The sequence below is a fragment of the Notechis scutatus genome, chromosome 11, assembly GCF_049901735.1.
Source record: "Notechis scutatus isolate UNSWTSFEM ecotype Mainland chromosome 11, rNotScu1.2, whole genome shotgun sequence".
In the NCBI taxonomy this organism is placed as follows: Eukaryota; Metazoa; Chordata; class Lepidosauria; order Squamata; family Elapidae; genus Notechis; species Notechis scutatus.
In genome coordinates this window covers 357,185-378,824 of record NC_142019.1, presented here as the reverse complement: position 1 = coordinate 378,824, position 21,640 = coordinate 357,185, and the positions used below count along the sequence as shown (strand labels likewise).

The 21,640-nt window shown below is 42.6% G+C and overlaps 1 protein-coding gene across 1 annotated transcript in view; it reads left to right on the top strand.

The window, feature by feature from the left end:
* CSPG4 (chondroitin sulfate proteoglycan 4) overlaps nucleotides 1-18,338 on the top strand; it is a 44,275-nt gene extending 25,937 nt beyond the window's left edge. Inside the window, exons 2-10 of the mRNA XM_026685127.2 lie at nucleotides 4,424-4,587; nucleotides 5,132-8,704; nucleotides 9,364-9,843; nucleotides 10,716-10,892; nucleotides 12,458-12,656; nucleotides 13,618-13,752; nucleotides 14,134-14,297; nucleotides 15,090-15,273; nucleotides 16,279-18,338. Of these exons, the coding sequence (XP_026540912.2) occupies nucleotides 4,424-4,587; nucleotides 5,132-8,704; nucleotides 9,364-9,843; nucleotides 10,716-10,892; nucleotides 12,458-12,656; nucleotides 13,618-13,752; nucleotides 14,134-14,297; nucleotides 15,090-15,273; nucleotides 16,279-18,203 (7,001 nt within the window). The 3' untranslated portion in view covers nucleotides 18,204-18,338. The remainder of the gene's footprint in view (nucleotides 1-4,423; nucleotides 4,588-5,131; nucleotides 8,705-9,363; nucleotides 9,844-10,715; nucleotides 10,893-12,457; nucleotides 12,657-13,617; nucleotides 13,753-14,133; nucleotides 14,298-15,089; nucleotides 15,274-16,278) is intronic.
* Nucleotides 18,339-21,640: the final 3,302 nt, after the last annotated feature.

Sequence of the window (21,640 nt, the reverse complement as noted above, 5' to 3'; positions counted from 1 at the left end):
GCAATCACCGTTGAGGCTCGTTTTCAGGAAAAAGTGGTCTAGGATCCAAATACTAGTATCTCCAAGGTTGGACAATTTTCTGGAAATATGGAAGACGAGTGCAAACAATGTGAGATCTGATTGGGTATATGAGACACAGAACAGCTGATTTCAAAGGCATAACAAGAAAATGGATCAGGTCATGAAATATCTAACAAGACATGCCAACCTTAGTTAGGTTTGTTGTTGTTCAGTTGCAAAGTCATGTCCGATTCTTTGCGACCCCATGGACCAAAGCACACCAGCTCCCTCTGTCCTCCATGTCTCCCAGAGTTTGCTCAAACTCATGTTCATTGTGTAATGACACTATCTAACCATCTCATCCTCTGTTGTCCCCTCCTCCTTTTGCCTTCCATCTTTCCCAACATCAAGGTCTTTTCTCTTCTCATTTGGTGGCCAAAATATTTTCGCTTCAGCTTCAGTATCTGTCCTTCCAAAGGAGTGTCAGGGTTGATATCCTTTAGGATTAGCTAGCTTTAATCTTGGGTAATTGGTAGGGAAAGGAAACAAAGTGTAATTTAGCGCATCATGTAAACCAACTGATTTAGTTAGGTGATTCCATGTGTTGTACAAATAAGTTAATTCCCTTTATTTGATTGTGCTGATAGGGGGCGTGCATAAGCGCACCAACGTGCCTACCGTCCCTGTCCTATTGTTTCTCTTATTCTTTTATTTTTCTTATATGTACCCATTTCATGTATTCACAACTATGTATACACTTATACTTATTATCTTGTAAACAATTGGCATATCAAATCAAATAAAAATAAAAATAAATAAACCCATCCAGAAAGAACATTTATTTATTTATTTGATTTGTCAATCGCTTACAAGATAATAGATATAAATATAAACATGAGTAAGAATACAGGAAATAGGTACGAATAAATGGGGACAATAAGACAGGGACAGTAGGCACAATTATGCATGCCCCTTACAGACCTCTTAGGAATGGGGTGAGGTCCATAGTGGATAGTTTGAGGTTAAAGGAGTGGGGGGTTTGAGGATGTAACAACAGAGTCAGGTAGTTCATTCCAGGCCTTGACCACTCTGTTGCTGAAGTCGTACTTTCTGCAATCAAGTTTGGAGTGCTTTACATTGAGTTTGTATCTGTTGTGTGCTCTTGTATTGTTGCGGTTGAAGATGAAGTAGTCATTGGCTTGTAGGACATTGTAGCAGATAATTTTGTGTACTACGCTTAAGTCCAACTGTTGGCGGTGTAGTTCAAGGTTGTCCAAGCCCAAAATTTCAAGTCTGGTGATGTAGGGTTTTCTGTTGCATAGAAGGAAAAACCCACTAGAACATGTCCTACTCCATGTTTTACTTTCACTTGTCAAGCAATGCCCCAAAGGTGCTTTTTCAAAAGACAACTGGGCTTCCTTTATTTTTGCTTGAAGATGTTTCTCTTTTCATCCAAGAAACTTCTGAAGCAAAAATATGCCTTCAAGTTTTCAACATCTTCAAGCAAAAACCAAGGAAGTCCAGTTGCCTTTTGAAAAAGCATCTTTGGGACAACCATGATCTGGATTAATGTGAATCTCTATAGATACTTGTTAAGCCATCTTTGAAAAGGGTTGATATGAAAAAGGCCATGGAGACATTCTGGCAAGGCCCCGCCTCAGTCTATGGTCAGGGTTAGGGTGATTACTATTATGGTGACTATGTCTATGAAGATGAATGAAAAAAATGGATCTTGGCTCGCCAGCCAACTTGAAAAAATGTGAACTGCAAATGACTCTCCTTGGCTGGGTTTCTAGTGAGCTATAATATTTATCGGGTGTTTGATATATGCAGTTTGTATTCGATCTGATATGAAGTCAGTACAAATAGATATAATGGTTTCAAATTTCCCTGCATCCATTTCATACCGTTTGTAGTGCTTCCTCTAATACATGCTGGAAATCAATAAATGATCTTGTCAGCTTTATACCAGAGTGGGGAATGTAGACAATGAGCATTTATTAAAGGAGAAATCATTTGCTTTCACTGTCTCTTATATGTTTTAAAAATGGCTTTTTAAACGTAATGTTCTTCTCAAATTCTACTTGTTCCTGGGATTCTGGATGTGGTATTCTATTTTCCTAAAATGAAAGATGCAATTCTCAGAAATGAAGATATGTCTTAATTAAAACCTGGAATGAGAACCGAAATGTCAAAATACTCATAGAAATAATTACAGGAGGGCCAATAGAATTGTTTTCAGAAATCAGCAACTCCGGAAATTATTAAACATAGAAAACCAAAATGTAACACTAAGTATAATTTTCCTGTTAACATGCTGGAGGACACTTCTTTTCCAGATTAATACAAAATGATAAGCATGGTCTTGCTGAATTTTTAAAACACGGTGTTCTAATTCTTTTTTTTTTAAGATGTAATGCTAAGAACAAGCAATGTGCTCCTTGTTTTAGGTGGGTTCTACTTCTTTGAGATATGTAATTTCTTCTGGGTCTAATAAGGTAGCCGCTGCCTTTTCACCAAAGGGAAGCAGAAGGTTCATAACTGAAGGTTGACCTTCAACGTCCTCTGCAGATAAAAAGGGAAGCTAATCTCTCCGTTTTGCAAAGGGCTGGGTAGGTTTGGGACTCCAGACGCCAAGCCCAAGCGTCAATCTTCAGGCTGAGCAAGGAGTCTCGTGGCCTGGTGACATCCCAGTCCTTAGAGGATTTGAAAATGAGGACAAGGTTCCATCAGATCTTAAAGTCTCCCTGCTTTCTAAGATTAAAAGATTGCACAAAGCAATGGGAAGCAGAGAGAGTTGCGTGGAATTCTGAGGACATCATAATCGGAAGGGAGGAGGAGGAGAGAGGGAAGGGGAAGGAGGAGGAGGGAAGAGGAAGGAGAGAGGAGGAGGTGGAGGAGGAGGAAGGTTGTTTTGTCCAAGTGCATAGCTTTGAATTGTCTGAACAGGCCAAAGGTGGATAGAATCTAGGCCAGTCTTTCCTCAGTCTTGGCAGCTTTAAGATAAATAGACTCCAACTCCCAGAATTCCCCAGTCATGAAAAATCTGCACATGCTTTAATATTGGGCAATTAGAGTACACAGTTGAGAAAAGTGCAGCTTGCAAAAGCTAATTGCGTTTCATGTCACAATATTGGCACTAAAATGCACGTTTGAGTAAATCTGCAGCATCAGACGTAAATAGAATTAATTTCTTCTGCGATCCTTAAATAGAAAGAACAGGGGTTTTTTTTTTTAGAAAATTGGTCATTTGTCCTCCTTCTGCCTGGAATCTGACCAAGAAGCTGTATAGTTAACACACCCACTCTTGAAATGAATTGCTGTCTTTGCAGTTCATCCCTTCTCCCTGCGAATCTCGCCCTCGAAATCTTGCAGAGAGAAGAAACGCATAAAGCTGTTCTCTTCTTCAGAGAAAGTAGTTGGGCATTAGTGGAGAGGGAGTAGTTAATTGGGGAGGGGGCTAGAAGACCTTTTCTCAGAGTGGTGTGGGTGACAACATGTGCCTCCTGCTGCTGTGGAGATTCCATGGCCTGAGGTTTTTAATCAAAGGTTGGATAGTCAATTGTCTGGGACAATGTTTCTCAACGTTAGCAACTTTAAGATGTGTGGACTTCAACTCCCAGCAAGCTGGCTGGAGAATTCTGGGACCTGAAGTCCACCCATGTTAAAGCTGCTAACGTTGAGAAACACTGGTCTGGGACAATCTGGGGATTCCTGATCTGGTCAGGATTTGGACTAATAGACCTCCAAGATTCCTACCAACTTTGGGGTTCTGTGATTTGTCAGAAGAAAAGATGGACCCACCTCTCCCACAGTCCGATGCTGGTCTTTTGAGATTCAGGGACAAGTTCTCCTGAAACTTGTCAAATATATATTTGGTCTATCTCGCAGACTGTTTTTAATCCAAGTAATATGGCCCTCAGACAAAAGCATTCTCCACCCCTGCCCAAATGCACGATCTCTGGTTAGTGTTACTCAACTTGCAATGTCTTCCTTGGGTGATGTTGCATCTATTCTTTATTTTCAGATCTTGAAAAACTCTGTCACAAATTAAGCAAGAGCTGGGCTTTGTAAAGGTTTAGATCCAATCCACTGATAAATAGGTTTCCGTCAATAGCTAACCTATGGAGTTGAGATGGTCAAGTGTTCAAGAAACTGGTCTTCAAAGATGCTATGGAGTTGCCTCCCCATCTAATGTCTGTGACTGGTACTGCAAGGTTTACCTCTTGAAGGTTTTCTTGGTTTTCCTCCAGCCAACCAAAAAAAAAAAAATCAGTTCTCCCGTTGCATTTGCAGGAAATATTCTCAAGTGCCTCACTGAACTTACCCCCAAAATTAATTGTCTAATCCATCTGGTTGTTTTTTTTTTGCAAGAAATGGTTGGGGGTGAGGAACATCTCTCTAAACATTGCTTCTTTTTCAGTGTCTTTTTTTGGAGACGACCATGTGGAGATCCCCTTGGTTCACGCCTACAGTACCATCCATCTTCATGTGCAGTTCCTCACCAGCTATCACAGCGCTCTTCTCTTCTTGGCTGCCGGGCAGAAGGACTACCTTCTCCTAGAGCTCCGTGCTGGGGTCCTGCAGGTCAGCAAAATATTTCCCTGGCTCGGAGGGAGGAGGTAAACGGAATATTTAGAAGGCAGAACACAGAATAATAGGTTGGGAGGGACCTTGGATGTCTTCTAGTCCAACCTTCTGCTTAAGGCGGAAGACCCGATACTTATTCTATTGCTATTCCATTGCTTGGAGCTAAAAAGGAAGGGGAAGGGAGGGAATAGAAGCCTTTGGGAACAAGCTTGCAATTACGGACTGCAGAAAAGCCTGTGATTAATTAAGAATTAAGCTGGAGGAACAAGAGAGCTTTACGTCCCGGTGGGGAGGGGGGTCTACATTTTGAATGTCAGAAGGAGAACATTGTTTTTCCTTGTTTGTTTGGAAAGGAATGGTGTACATTTGACGCAGAAAGGAGTTTGAAAAAAGACTATTTCCTTCTTGGTTTGTGCCATCTGCAAAAGTGAAGTCCTCTTGTCCCCATCAAGGCAGCTAGCAAAGTTCTCCCCATCCTCCAGAAGATGGAATCTGGCTGCCCAGTGTGTTTCTGATGCCGTTTTGTGTTCTCTTTGTGCAGGCCGGGATGGACCTGGGCTCAGGAGAACTGTCTGTCAGGTCTCCAGCAGAAGTACAACTCAACAACCTTGTGACTCATGATGTTGATCTTCTGGTGACGGATGGCAAGATGATCTTGATTGTGGATGGGCTCTTTAATGCCTCCACAGAAATTCCAGAGCCTCTTCAAGAATTGGACATTGATTACGGGCTCTACGTGGCAGGTACAGGAAGCCTGGCATTGCCATACCTCACTGGAGTGACTTTGTCGTTCCGGGGCTGTCTCCGTACTCTGACATTTAATGATCAAGATGTCCTATCTGCACTGGCAACTGGCACTGGTGTCAAAGCAACCCCTGGCATCCGTGAGGGATGCAGTGAAGAATTCTCTGCTGGCCCTGAGGTTCCTTTGGGATTCCTAGGATCAAACTCTTACATCACATTTCCTGGTTGGAATGCAAGGAACGAAGGAACCATAGAGTTTGTAATCACCACAAGTGTCAAACAGGCCCCTCTGCTTTACCAATCGGGGCTGGAAAAGGATTTCTTCTACCTGGAAATCTTTGATGGACACTTAAGAGGTCTGGTGGAGAAAGGGAATGGCCTGGTACTGCTTCACAACAACATCTACCTCAGCAACGAGCAGGATCACTACGTCAAGATCTACATGGACAATCGAAAATTTGAGGTCCTGGTTGATTACTACGTCTCACAGACCTCTAGCAAGGGGATCCACAGCTACTTTGATCTTCAAGGACCTCTTTTTCTCGGCGGCCTGAATGAGAAGGCTGCCAGCAGAATGAGAGACCGCGGACTGGGCTTCACAACCGCAAACAGCTTCTTCAATAACTCCTTTGTGGGTTGTATAGAGGACTTGAGGATTAATGAGGAGAAGATGAGCCTACGAGAAGCTCTTGTGACTAAAGACATAAGTGCTGGCTGTGGAAAGTCAGATCAGTACTCAGACTATGACAATGTTTATGAACAGGATGAGGCCACCACAAGCTCTCCTCTAGACAGTTGGCAGGGCTCTGTTATGGAGCCCTGTCGTCCAGATTCTAGCTTGTCCCCAGTCTTTACTAATTTCACCAAACTATTGCACATCAGTCCCCTGATAGTTGCTGAAGGAGGCACGGCTTTTTTGGAGTGGTGGCACACTCAGCCGACCATTGACCTCAACCGTGCCAACATCAGACAGTCTCAAGTTCTCTTCAGCGTCACTACAGACCCAAGGCATGGGCAGCTGGAATTAAACCTCTCCAAAGTCAGGAGCAGAGGCAAGTTCACTCTCTTGGACATTGTGAATCGGAAGGTCAAGTATGTTCATGATGGTTCCGAGGGCCCCATGGACCAGCTGCTCTTGGAGGTCACCGTGACTGCCAGAGGAGATATTCCAGAGTGCTTGTGGCAAGGCCAGATATATTTGCTCCCCATTAAGATCAACCCCGTCAATGATGTTCCTGAAGTGGTTTTTCCACATGGAGATTCCATGGTCATCCTGGAACACACACGCAAGCATCTCAACCCAGCCATCTTTCAAGCCCATGATGACGATACCCCATGTGACAGCTTGCGATTCCAAGTCCTTGGTGGGAAGAGAATGGAAGAAGGATATCTGGAGTACGACTTCCAACCTGGAGTCCCAATTGAGGAGTTTTCCTGTAGAGATCTGGAAGCAGGCCAGGTGGTCTATGTCCATCAAGATGGGCCTGTATCTGCCCTTACCGTCCAAGTGAATGATGGCATGGCGATGAGTCCAGTGGCCACCTTGAGGATAGATGCAGTGGAGCCAGATATCCAGGTCCACAACAACACGGGACTCTTTATCCTACAAGGGGACAACGCTTCAATAACCAAAGCCAACCTTTCTGTGGATCTTAATGCAGTCCAGCAAAAAGTGCCTGTGTTGTATCACTTGGCCTCCCCTCTCCAGTATGGTGAGATCCAGAAGCAAGGAGGGATGAGTGGAGAGTGGAAGAAAACAGAATCTTTTTACCAGCAGGATATTGACCAAGGACGCATCCAGTACGCTAGCACAGATGACGAACATCGAGTAGAAGACGTGATTGAGAAGCTGCTGTTTACCATCCAGGTGGGCCAGAAGATCCTGAAAAACAACACCTTCCCCATCAGAGTTAAAAGGGCTGCCATCAGGATGAAAACTATGGTCCCCCTCCAGATGAAAAACAAGAAAGAGAAAAATATCACATCTGCTGAACTGCAGGCAGCTTTGGGAGAACCAGATTCTGAGCAAGTGACTTTCCACTATGTGATCCTTCAGCCACCCAAAAAAGGAAATCTTGAACTTCAGGGCACCAGGCTGGCTGAGGGCTTGAATTTTACCCAGGAGGATTTACAGAGGGGACAACTGAGTTACATTGCAACTGTTAGAGACTCCAAAGAAACAGAAGATGTTTTCCAGTTCCGGGTCATGGCTAAACCCTATTATTCCCCTGTATATTCTTACAAAATAGAAATAGGGGGAGATCCAGATACTCCTGTCTTGACCAATGTCCTTTTGTCCATTTTAGAAGGAGGACAGGCCATCATTACTAAGGACTACTTGTTTGTCAAGAGTGCCAACAGCATCAACTACATGTATGAGGTGATAGATGGTCCCACACATGGGAAGCTCATCTGGAGGACTTCTGAGCCTGGGTCGACCAGGAAGGAGACAATCACAGCATTTACAAATGAAGACATCCTACAAGGTCGCCTTGTCTACCAGCATGATGATTCTGAGACTCTAGAAGATGACATCCCATTTGTAGCCATGAAGCAGGAGGAAGGAAGCTTTGACTCAGAGGCTGAGGAAGTGAGAGGTGTCTTCAGGGTCTCCATTCAGCCCGTCAATGACCACCCCCCAGTTCAGGTGGTTAACAAGGTCTTCAACGTGGTGCGTAAAGGTCAGCGCCTGATGACCACAGAAGACATAGCCTTTATCGATGAAGATTCAGGCTTCTCAGATGCCCAGCTGGTGTTGGTAAGAAAAGATATTCTTTTTGGTAACATCATTGCTGCAGATGATAGAAATAGCCAGCTCTATCGCTTCACTCAAGATGACTTGAGGAAGAAAAAAATCCTCTTTGTCCACTCAGGAGCTGACCGAGGCTGGATTCAGTTCCAGGTTTCTGATGGTCTACACCAGATCACAACACTTCTGGAAGTGCAAGCTTCAGATCCTTACCTCAAGGTCAACCATACTGGCTTGGTTATTCACCAAGGTAGCCAAGAGGCCATTGACTCCTCTGTCCTCAGGTTGGAAACCAACATGGACATCAGGAATGACCAAGACATTCTCTTCCGTATCCTGGCCCCACCCACGTCAGGAATGTTGCTACGAGGTGGCCAGGAAGTATCATCTTTTACAAAAAAGGACCTTCTGGACGGAGATATTAATTACCATCACAACGGGAGCAGGAAGTCCCAGGATGCTATTCATTTTTCTGTTGAAACAAATCAGGTGTCTGTGGAAGAGACGCTGAAGATTACCATATTAGCAGATTCCCATCCTGACCCACTAAATCTTGTCCACAACGAGAAGATACATGTCCTCCAAGGAGAAGCAATGGCAATTAAAGATGACTACTTGCTGGTAAGCTATATTTGGCCTATTTTTGTTGTTTCTAGATTTATTTTTCCTTCCCTCAAGACTAAAAAAAAGTCTCTATGAAGATTCTCAGTCACCCAGGTCATCTCAAAAGTGCTTTTTCAAAAGACAACTGGACTTTGGGGTTGTTGTTGTTGTTGTTGTTTTTTGCTTGAGGAAAAATATGTTTTGCTTCTATCCGAGAAGCTTCATCAGTTCTGATTCCAGCTTTCAATCCTCCCTACCGTCCAATCGGAACTGATGAAGCTTCTTGGATGAGAAGCGAAACAGTTTCTTCCTCAAAAAAAAAAAAACATAATCCAGTTGCCTTTTCAGAAAAGAATTTTTGAGATTAGAAAATAAGAAGAAAGCAAGAAGAATGGGAATATTCTGTGAATTTACAAATTAAGAGGTCTTTAAGGAAATTTAGATAGCAATCTTGTAATCTGTAGAGTCATAGAAGTGCTAGAAGTTTTTGTAGGCTACCTAAGCTCAACAGAGTTTATTACATCAAGAGATGCAGTTGTTTACTATAAAGCTTATCATGAAAGCAATTGGTTCCATTCATGAATCTCCCTTATTATCAAGAAAGTAAACCACCATCAAATGTGATCAGGGTGAAACAAAGAGATTTCAAACTTTTTTCTTCTCCATCCAATTTGCAGGTTGAGCATGATGAAATTGAACCCCAAAACATCATCTATACAATCATCAACTCTCCCAATTCGGGGTTTCTGATGGCTTTGTCTCCAAACCATGCTTCTGATGAACCTCGAAGCCTGGATCCTATCCAGGCCTTCACCCAGGAAGATGTAAATGAAGGCAAAGTTATCTTTCTCCATTCCAGTCCTGAGATTCAGAGGGATCATTTCACAGTTGATGTTAATGCGGATGGAGTAGATGCTCTGACAGGGGTAGTGGTAGACCTGGAGATCCTTCCGATTTCAGTTCCTCTGGTGGTTCATAACTTCACAGTGACTGAAGGCCATAGCCAAGTGCTTTCCATGGACATTCTGAATATTCCCAGCACTTACTCTTCATCTTTTGATGTAGAATTTGTGGTTGTTGAGATACCAGAGCATGGCACCTTCCAGAATATGGAAAGACCTGAAGAGGGCAGTTTGAATGTTTTCTCCTGGTATGAGGTAGGAAGCAACACAATCTCTTTTAATTTGAAATAAATAAATGTATGTGTTCATTCATTCTAGGCCTCTTGAAATATCTCTGCTGGCTTAGAAATAATGCAGGATTTACTATCACCTTTGAAAAGCTCAAGTTGAATGGGATGAAAACTAATTCTTTAGGTCTTTACGACCATCATGGTTTACGTCTATAATGGGCGGGCTCCACTGAGGTCGAAAATCAAGGAATACCCATAGTTCTCCAATCTGCAGGTGGTGTACTTCTATATTTGTATGCAAAAGAAAACTACCTCCACCAGGAAAATAAAAGGGCATTTTTCTTTTAATGTAAAATGTGGCTGTTGTTTGTTGTTGATAGTCGTCCATTATATGGAATTCATTATATGAGCATGCACCTTTGATGGATGCAGTCTTGGTATATAAAAAGTTGCCTTACATTGGCTCACTTTGTGATATCCTCGCTCTAGATTATTTGGGATCATGTCTAATCTCTTTAGGCTTAACTGGCTGGGTCAACTGATCCCGTTTTCCTCTTGACTCAACACAATATGTTAAGCAGGTTACGCAAACAGAACTACCAAATTAAACATATGTCCATTGGTTCAAAGACTACGCCTCCAATATTGTCCATCTAATAGGCCACATCTCTGGGTTTCTAGATTTCCCAGTGGCACTGACTGAACTTTCTAGACCTGTGTATCCTGTGACATTTAGGCATCAAGGAATATTTGTTTGCCCAAACATCTTGGTTGACCCAACTTTTAGAATTAAACCACCCAAGTTTAATTGAAATTTAATTTCTCCATAGTGCTTTTGAAATAAACGTGAAATGGGTAGAACCCTAACCCTTATCATAATGTCCTCTTTGCGTTTAGGTAGAGAATCAGCTCATCAAATATGTACATGATGGAAGTGAGTCCTTGACGGACAGATTCACAGTCATTGCCAATGTTTCTGAAGTTAATCAACAGAGTCAACCCAAGACCATCTCCATTAGCATCTCTCCAGTCAATGATGAGGCACCGGTGCTAACGGTCAACACAGAACTGCAGGTATTTACTTCCAGTGTGATGGATGCAATTTTGAGGTCACCCCAATGGGTGGTCTTCAGAAATGTTATTCTAATTATAGCTATTAGGTGGAAGCTTCAGATGGTCATGGAAACACCTACAGCTCTTGGTGTAATCAATGGAAGTAACTTAAAATATATATTTCTTGTGGCTGTTTTTCACTTGTTGAATTACCTCCAACTCTTGGTGACCCAACGGGTATTCTTTTGCTGAGGCTGAATTTCTTTCAGCCTTGTAAGGTCCTCCTTACAGGTAGTCCTCAATGTGCAACCATAGTTGGAACCAGAATATCCACTGCTAACCAGAGCAGTTGTTAAGTGAATCAACATCCCCTGTAAGGGAGTGCCCAAAAAAACATTTTATTCTTTTTGCCATCTTTTGCCTAGCAGTGTAAGAAGTTGGTCGCAAGGTGGCAGTAGAAATCTATGCAACAATTTCCAACTTGCAAGACAAGTTATGGGCAAGATGATTTTTGTTTAATGTGCAAGAGGAAAAAGGAAAACATTCACTCAAAGGCAGGCCGTTTTGAATCACTGGAGCTTTGTTTCTTGATCAGGGGTTCTGGGAATTATTATTTATTATGAGATCTGACCCCCAAAAGTTGGAAAACCCTGCTCTACTGGTAGGAATATCTGTGACAGAGGACTATCCAAGGTCTCTCATTCATGTGTTGCAGCCCGTTCAATCCTACCCTTGGGAATTTCTTCCCTTCCCTTCCTTTCTTCTGGGATTAATAAAGAACTGACTGCCTAGTGTTGGGATGACTTAGCAAGGACCTTTGCATTAATCCAAACAAAGAATAATGATTGAAACCAAAGGCTGGCCAGCAGAGTCCCTAGATATTTATGAGCGCCAAGTCCCTTCACTCAGTTCGGCTCTAAACGGATTCCAAAATTAATCCCCCAAAGAATTTTAAAAATACCAAATCTGGGCCGCAAAATTCCAGAGAACCATTGCCAGGAAAGATGGCATTCTGCTTCTCCTTCTCCAGCAGATCGGGATAAGTGGTGTCAAAGGCCAACTCCTGAAAGACATGTCCGTTGGGTCAGCACAAAAGATGGAGCTGGACCTTATGCCAGAAGGAGGACAATTTCCACATGGAGGGATTTTTTGTTGTTGTTGTTTAGTTTTATTTTGAGAGATAGGATGTTGTGGAGAACAAAATTGAGGGGGAACATGTTGTTAAGAAAGACTAAATCCAAAATGACCGAAGGCGATGTCCTCATTCTGTATGATCTCATTCTTGAACAGATGCTCAACAAGATCATTCAGGGGCCAGAATTTTTCTGGGATTCTTTTTTTTTTTTTAAATTGTTTTGCTTTCAAGGACTTGTAGCAACTCAGGATTTATCCCTGCTTCGATTCTTGCTTAATGCCAGCAACCAAAACAAATTGAAACAAACAAACGCTAAATGAGTTTTCAGGGTCAGAGGTGGAGGTTTCTGAGTTCTCCTCAACCGAAGCATTTTTAATCTCGCCCATATCATATTCAGGCTCAGAGTTGGGTTGGTGACTGACTCCAGTGTTTTCTTCATCTTTCCTGCCAGGTTGAAGAAGGGGGCACTGCCGAGATCACCCCTGAGATGCTCCAAAGTGAAGATGAAGACACCCCTCTAGAAGAAGTCACCTATTCCATCAGGACTCCAGTCAATGGGAAGGTGGTGTTGAAATCAACACCTGACAGTCCCATCCAGCGGTTCACCCAGGCCCAGATAAATAGCCATCTTGTTCAGTTCATCCATGAAGGTCTGTACCAGAATGGAGGAGAGCAGGAGGTTTGGGTGCTGAGATGGCAAAGTAGACAACTCTGCCAAGTCAGATTGTTGGATTAAGTAGTTCAGTTTTGTCAGATCTTCAAAGTTTCAGATATGGGTCTCCTCAGTCTTCCCCCCAAAATGCCAAGATTGTACTTGAGACCTTTCTCCAGACTAAGACATGAGATGAAAAAAATATTTCTCAACTCCCTATGATTTGAATTCACGAAAGATATCTAAAAGCAGAGAGCCTACAACATCAAATCACTTCTGAATTCAGTTGAGTTCCTAGGAATTTCAAAGAGCAATCAGGACATTGTTGAACTCTCTTTGCCTTCTCCTAGAAGATCTTCAAATTTCCAATCTAGACTATGGTTAATCTCCCATCTCAGTCCTACCCAAGGTCAACCCTGCTTAGTTTCCAAGCCTACACAAGATTAGCCAGGTCTTTCCACCTACTGAGGCATACTTTTAAATCCTTAATTTGCAGCCCAGCCCAAGGCCACCATTTGAATAAATCTATTCAAGGGAAGCTTGCAATCCAGAATATGCATTATGCTTACTTTCGCAGTAAATTCAAGCAGGGAGTGCCACTTTTTACATGGTCAAGACAAGATATGAAATCCTAACTTTTGCAAGACAGAACAATCAGTTTAAACAAAAATACAAGTACAGATTAAACAGCAGAATGTTTTAGTGAACAGATAGCCATGAAAAAGTGGTTGGTGAACATTGAATGAAAAAGAAAAGTAAGCAACACATTGGAGTATCCCAATAGAAAGGCATAAGCAGACTTAGTTCTACCAGAAGTAAAAACGCACATCAACGTTTTTCTACAGGTCCCACCTGCAGTATCCGATATCCAAAAGTAGCAGAGGTCAGGAAGTTAGGGTGTGAATGACCCCACCACGTGTCCTGGTGTTCAAAGCTTCTTTTTGGTTGTTCATCTCTAGGACCTCTGGAGGGAGGGTTTTCCTTTGATCTATCCGATGGTGAGACCATGTCCCCAGGACACTTTTTCTTGGTGAAAGCCCAAAAGAAACTTGTTATCACTCTGGAAAATAAACAAGATCTGATGGTGTGCCCAGGTAAGATATCTCCTGTCGTCTTCTGTTTCAGAGGCCACATTATACTTTGTGAAAGACGAGGCTAGTCCAAGTTCTTCTGACTGATGATGTCACCAGCTTCGCTGTGAAATCCTTCCTGGAGCACCTGTCTCCATTATGTCCCCTCCATTATGTCCCCAGTTCTACCATTCAACTAAATTTCCTCTCCTCTGCATTAAAGTCACTTGTACTTTCACAAGTTGTCAATGCATGTAAGCACCATGAGATGGACGTGATATTGTATATGGAATGCATCAAGCATTTAGGACTTGGAGAAACCATTTCCAATGGTTTCATAAATGGGCAACCTTTTCATTGTGTGACATTCTAAGGGGCGGTTCTTCCTATCTTTCATTTTTCAAGGTTCTTCTGAGCTGATCAGAAGTCAAAACCTGAAAGCAGTGACCAATCAAGAAGAAGCTGAAAAGTCTTTATTTTACATCATACGACAACCTCCAAAGCTTGGCAAGCTGTTGAACAGCCAGAAGAACAATGGAGAAGAGCTGAGAAATTTCACCCAAGCTGAGGTTAATATATTTGTGGCTTTTTTGTGTGATGTAGGCCACTAATAAAATATCTTAATAATGTGCATTGGTCATCAACTCTAGCGGGAGAGTCAAAGTGATCATCTTTTGGGTGGGAGAAACCATGTTCATCTCTTCCTGGTTTGAGTGATGACAGATGTGGTATGAAGCTCTTTTCTTTTAACCCTGTGGAAACTGGATCCTACAATATTCTTCCTGGGACATTTTTTTTTTGAACAAGGGGCCAAAACATGGGAGAAGAAAGGGAACACAAAATTCATACACTTTTTCAGGGGGGGTAAAGTCAGTTTACTATAACCTGAGTGCATCAAAATTAAGTTGTGGAGGACAAACATCATAACAGGGGTCTGATGTCCTCTCTCCCCATGGAAAAACAATACCAGTGGAACGTGAAAGAGCTTAACTGGTGGCTGTGGAACACCACCAGCATTTCCATCAGGAAAATAGAATGAGAAAGGATACGAGGAGAAGAGAATTTGGAAGGAGTGAAATAGGTTATCTATATATCAACTTTCTCCCACAAGATGTTCTCATGAACTTCGTCTCCCATCAGCCCCCAGCCAGAAAGACCCCCTTTCATGCTGGCTTGGTTTTATAGGAGTCAATGTCCATCTTATCTAGAGAAACCTAACTGGAGAAGGTTCCTTTTGTTTGGACATAAGTAGACATACCTGGAACCCAAAGGGCTAGAGAATAAGAGATTCCAACCAAACTAATGTTCTTGTTTCTTTTCTCTTTAATGAATGTTTTGTCCTTCTTGTCTTTTGCAAACAGGTGAATGCTGGGATGATTGCATACCACCATGATATGCCACCAGAACCTTTCTGGATCCGTGAGGATAAATTCCACTTCCAAATTTCTTCTCCGTCAGGGACCACAGATCTATTTGTTTTTGGCGTGATCATATCATTTGAGGCCAACTGTCCTCAGGGCTCCTCTCAGCTGTGGAGAAATAAAGGTAAGAAGCAGAGACGTGGAGACATGCTCAGAAAGCAGATCTGTGGCTGCTAGGAGACTGGGAGATTTTTAAGGGAGTGGAGCTATTTTGCAATGGTTGGGCTGATCCATGAATCAAAGCACAGTTATCCAACCAACTGTGTACTTCTTTTTTTTGTTGTTGTTGTTGTTTTTGTAACAGAGATCTCCACTTCTGGGTGGGTACAAAAATGAAGTGGGAAAGGCATGCATACAAAATTCAGAGTTTAGGATAATGTGGGTGTAATCATAAACATCGGAGGAGAAAGATGTTCGAGGCTCACATGCAAATATTCCTACCTTTAAAAATGTAGAAACAGGGAAGAGGAGGTCGTGAAAAAGGCATGGACCAGAATCCAGAATAACAAGAATAAAGAAATAGATTGATCCATTTCTAGCAGTGCTTCTTCTGAGAAATGAGAGCAGGTGGCAGGAACAGAAGCACTGGAGAAAGGGAAAGGAATCTTCTGTTGTTATTTGAAAAAAAAAAATATGGGTTATAGAAGTCCTCGACTTATGACAGTAATGGAGGTCATGCCAAGTCGCATGACTTCAGGAGGGACCAGCCATAGGAACTTTGGAACAGGTCAGTCATGTGCCCCCAGGGAGAGCTGTCAAAATGTAGGATGGAAGAGAACAGAGCTGGAAGGGAACTTTAAGATCTTCTAGTCCAACCTCCTGCTCAAACAGGAGAACCTATACTATTTCAGATAAGTTGAAGACAACCTGTAGTATTTTCTCATGGCCAGGTATGAAGAAAGGCAGATTAAGTCCAGCTCAAGAAAGTAGTTTCAGAAGGCGGGCATCTGGAACCTTCTGATGCTACTTTCTTGAACTGTACTTAATCTGCTTTTCTTCACTCTCTTCCCTTTTTCTATTTCTCCTTCCCTTGTCCATTTTCTCTTTCTTCTGTAGCAGCTTCTACGTAGCTTCCTTGTTTTGAACCAAGATGACCACTCCTTGTTTCTCCTTTTCTTCTCCCTTTCAGGCCTCACTGTCCCAGAAGCTCAAAGTGCAGCCATCAACATCTCATTACTTGATGCTTCCAACCTTCTTACCAAGGAACCAATGAGAACCTCCTATGACGTGGTCTTTCTGGTAACCAAATTGCCCATGTACGGGGCCCTTTCTCTTCCAGATGGTCGAGTTAATAAGAGACACCCCTATTTTCTGCAATCTGACCTTGCTGCAGGTGGATTGGAATATTCTCACAATGGTCCTGGATTGCTGGATGATTATTTCAGATTTGATGCTTGGCTCCGGCATAACTCGGAGAAATCTATTCAGCCCCCACAAAATGAAGTCATTATTTCTGGGTGGTTCAACATCACAGTGAAAGACAGTAATGAGATGCCACCAAAACTAATCAGCCAAGGAAAAGTCTTGCAAGTTCTCCAAGGTTCCTCCATGGTGATCTCCCAAGAACATTTGAATGTCATAGATCCAGACAGTTTCCCTGAAGAAATCCAATTCAACGTTAGTTCTGAATCTTCAACTGGATTTGTAGCTAAGGCCCATAATACATCCATCGTTATAACCCAGTTCACACAAGCAGACATCAATGCAGGACACCTGATATTTGTTGCCAATAGAACAAGTTCTACTGGAACTTTGAAGCTTGTCGCATCAGATGGACTCAACGAGCCAATTTCCATTTCTCTGGAAATCATGGTTCTTCCAGCAACCACTTGGGCAACCAATCAGACCATCTTGGAAATACCCCAGGACTTGAACATGGCTTCAATGTCTCACAAACATCTTCTAGGGTCTTTAGACCAAGGAGAGCAAAATACCCTCTATGAACTCATCAGGGACCCAGAGTATGGGCAGGTAGAAGTCCACCAAAAGCCCGTGAGAAGTTTTTCACAACGACAGGTGGACAATGGAGAAGTGACCTTTACTTTCACAGATTTGGCCTCCTCCAAAGATGAATTTCAATTCCTTGCCATCTCAGGAGCCACCAATATTTCAGGGGTTGTGAATGTAACAGTCAAGGCCTTGGTGAAAACCCAGCAGGAGATTCTTTGGCCAAGAGGAACTACCGTCCTGCTTAACACCAATGTCCTGGATGCACACGATCTGGCCAACAGGACAAACAGCATCCCTGAGTTCAGAATTCTCCAGGCTCCTCAAGGGAGCAACTTGGTGAAAGTCTCCAGAGACAACCTGGACCGGCCTGTCTCCATCGATGCTTTCACCCAAGATGACCTTGAGAAAGGATTGATTGGGTTAGAAATCTGGGAGACAGAAGATCCAGGGCCAAATCTCCAAGAGGACCGCTTTCAATTTGAACTGATTGCAAAAGGTGTGCCCCCTGCCTTGGGCTGGGTGAGGTACATTACTGAGGCCTTCAACTCCTCAACTCCCTATAGGGCCACCTTGGTCAATATACCTGGTCCACAGGAAAGCAGCCATAGCTCTACCCCACAGAGCATAACCTCCCCTTTGCAGACTTTCACAACCAAGCCTTATGAATCCAAAATGCCCCCTTCTAATTCCAACAAGTCCCACATCCTTCCAACAACCATATCAGGCCAAGGGCCAAAAACTCAGACAGAAAGGACTTCTATCCTGGGTTTCATTGAAGCCAACATGTTCAGTATCATCCTCCCCATTTGTCTCATTCTCCTGCTTCTGGCTTTGATCCTACCTCTGCTCTTCTATTTGCACAAACGGAACAAGACTGGCAAGCACCATGTCCAGGGGACACCCCCCAAATACAAGAACGGAACGGTAGTAGACCAAGAAACCTTCCGTAAGACTGATCCTAATCAAAGCATACCTCTGACCACCATCAATACCTTGGAGACCAAAGAACCAGGACCCGGGCCAGGAAGACAACAGGATCCAGAATTGCTCCAGTACTGTAGGACATCTAACCCAGCTTTGAAAAACAGCCAATATTGGGTTTAAGTACTGGAACCAAAGACTAAACAGCCCATCAGTCTTTCTGCAGGCTGACACCATTTTTTTTGAAGTTTTCTTTCACCTCATCCTTCCATCCTTTCTCTTCTATCTGCAGATATGTAGAAGAGATCACAATCTTCTAAGAGTATCAAGCTTTGGTGCCTTCAAAGATATTTATTCAGTGGGAATGATGCCTTTGGAGCAGGGGTGGGCAGCTATGGCCCCTTTACAACCTGTGGATTTCAACTCTGAGAATTCCTGAACCAGGAATTCTGGGAGTTGAAGACCTGAATCAACCATGATTAACTCGGGAATTCTGGGAGTTTGCCCACAGGGTGTAAAGGAGCCATGGTTGCCCGTCCCTGCTTTGGAGAGTATTACAAACTACTGAAACTCTTTAGGAGAACTAAAGCTTTTTGAAATGTCTGTCCTTATGTTCTTATGGATGCAATGGAGTCCTCAGGGGTCTGCAGATGAAATGTGAGAGCCCAGAAACTGGTGGGAGAGGTTTGTGGCAAGATTCGTTGACTAGCAAAGGCCATCGTGAACCTATGGGAAAGTGGAATCACCACAAAATAAAAGATGCAAGATGGAAAAGGGAGCGAACACCGCTAAAAGCACCCTTTACCCTTGTGCAAAATTCCAGCTTTTGGAAGATCATGGAAGTGAAATGGGTTTTATGCAGAATTTTCAGTCTTCTTTATTCGATGTCTGTCATCCTGAATCTTAGGAATTAATTTCTTCCTAAAAGAGAGTTAAAACATGCAGATGGCTTAAAACTTCCCAAAAGACTGTTAGGATATTTTTTTTCTTTTCTTTTTGAGATATTAATGTTTTCGGCATTTAGGTGATTAAATGTCAGTTGATCCCACAAGAGAATAAGTACATTTGAGTGTCTTGTTCCAACAAGGCAAACATGGCATGGTTCTAGGTTACATTTTGTGTCATCCTGAATCACTTGCTCCGTCTCTTGACAGGAATTTCCCACATGGAAAGTTTTTGAAAAGTTGTTTGTAGAAGTTAGTGAGAAGCTTAAGCAGCTTCTAACGCTGGTTTCAAAGAGAAAAATAGATTTCTCTAGCAGATCTAAGGAAAAGCCATGGTTGAAATCTGGAATTAGAAATAAGAATCCCCAAATAAGAAAATAAAAAAACAAGGGGAAGGGAGGGAAGGAGGAAAAAAAGGAAAAAAGAGTATTTTTTTGAAATTTTCAAGCTACAATAAAAGGGTCCTATCAAAATTCCAGCCACCTATACAACAAACTTCCTTCTGTCTTTCTGTGAATCAACAGCTGTGGATAACTAAGTACCCAGCCCTTATTTTGAAGGAGATGTGTATTTAATGCAGTTTCATACTTTTGCAAATATTATGTCTGTGTTTATTTATAAATTGGTTATTCTACGGTGATTCACAGCTCTGTTGTGATTTCCCCCAAGCCTAAAAAGAAGAGGGGGGGAATCCAGATTTTTTTTTTCGTCTTCTGATCTGTCCTGAAAGAGCAACTTTCAGACAAGACTCTAACGGGAGCAATAAATTACGATACCCAGCTTTGGAGAGGTCAGCTTTGTTTTAGATAGTCTGAGTTTTAAAAAAAAGTACATTTCACATGCAGAAGACCCAGTAGGGGAGCCAACATCCATGAAGGTCATCTGTACACCTGAAGAGCTGTCCTACAACAGGTGAAGCAGAGATCTTCTCTATAAAGCGTAAGACTTGAATCAAAGGTTGAAAAAAAAAATCAGAGAAAGAGAGGTTGCATCCACACAGCATAGTTAACATGGACCCTTGAAGAGCAAATGGCTTCAAACATAATACATTTGCTTTGTTTAAACCATCACTGTATGATTTGGGTAGTTGAGTCTTTTATGTAAACCCAACCGGTTGATGGGTACCCTGGTTTCTGTCAATCCAGAACATGGGTTACCTTAACTGGATGAAGCATGCAAAGAAAGATAATGAGGAATAATGAGAAACAAGGTGAATGTTCTCCTACTGTAGACCAATCCACCTTGAGAAAGTAGTTTATTTGACAGTAAGGATTTAAGCAACATCTGGATAACCTTTGCCTACCAGTTATAGCTGGATTGGTGAGTGTTTGGATCATGCTGTAACTAAGGTGGACCCACTGGATTTTCTCTCTGTGGTCCACTCTTCAGCTCGAAGCATCCATCTCTCATCCTACAAACTTGGGACCAATCCCTTCAACCTTTTCTCCACTCCCAAGAAATCCTCCAGAACATGACATCTTCTGCTTTGGCCCTCCATAAATCCTCAAGGAATGCTAGTGATATTTCAGGAGCACCAGGAGACTAACAAGGTCACCCCCCAAAGTCATGAGAAGCACAGACCTCTATGGGTTGGTTAAGGAAATCCCCGAATATTTGGAAAAAAAACAGCTCCATTCCCATGTTGCTTCATGCTAATTGAGCAAATTGGCCAACTTTGTAAAGGATAAATAAAGCAGGTTATTTTTAAAAATTGTGGGTATGTGGAAAATTCTTGGGGGGGGGGGAGATGCCTTTTAAACCCAAGCAAAGATATTTATCTGACCTTCACATTTTACAACTGGAAACATCTGGAATCTGTCTTTGAATGCATGGATACAGCTTTGAACCCATAGTATTTATTTCCATCGTGGTATTTCTCAGCCTTGGCTGCTTGAAGCTGGGTGGACTTCAACTCTGAATTCCCATGCTGGTTAGGGAATTCTGGGAATTGAAGTCTCCCCAGCTTCAAATTGTCAAGGTTGAGAAAGCCTGATTTTAGCTTATTTCTATCGGACAAAGGAATACATAGGCTGGTTTATAATGTCTTTGAGTGGCTCCTGGATCCCCACAGGAAATATGCTAGATAACTCGAATAACTCTTGGATCAGCATATGCCTTTTCTTGGCATCAGTCCAAAAGGTGACTTCTGACACAGCAGCGAGACTGAAATATGGACCAGAGACAGACTGTATGGCTATATAGTTTCCACCGGTAGAATGTCAAACGATTGATTACTTTGGTCCTAGGTGGCCTTCTCCTTCTTCACCTCCCAATGTGGTTGGGCTACACTAACCACCCAACCGGAGAAGAAGACCATGTGGAATGAAGTGGGGAAAAAGGACTTTGGTTTTCATGTGGCCCAAGCCGAATGGGAGAACTTCCATTTCCTAGTGAACCTTCACCGGACGTAGAACATCCTGTTTTTCATCTCAAATTTTCTGGAACAAGTTCCAGGAAGAATCATTTTTTTTCTCTTTCTGTTTTGTTTTCGTCCGATATGTAGAAATCCTGTTTTTTCCACCCTGCTCCACACACGGGGAGGCGGAGAGTAAAACAACCCCATAAATAATGTCAAATGCTCACCTAAGTAAATGTCAAATGGTCATCAACAAACAGCTGCAGTCCCCCAACCCCCACTGGCCCTTTATGAGATTTCTACAGCAAAACCACATTCCT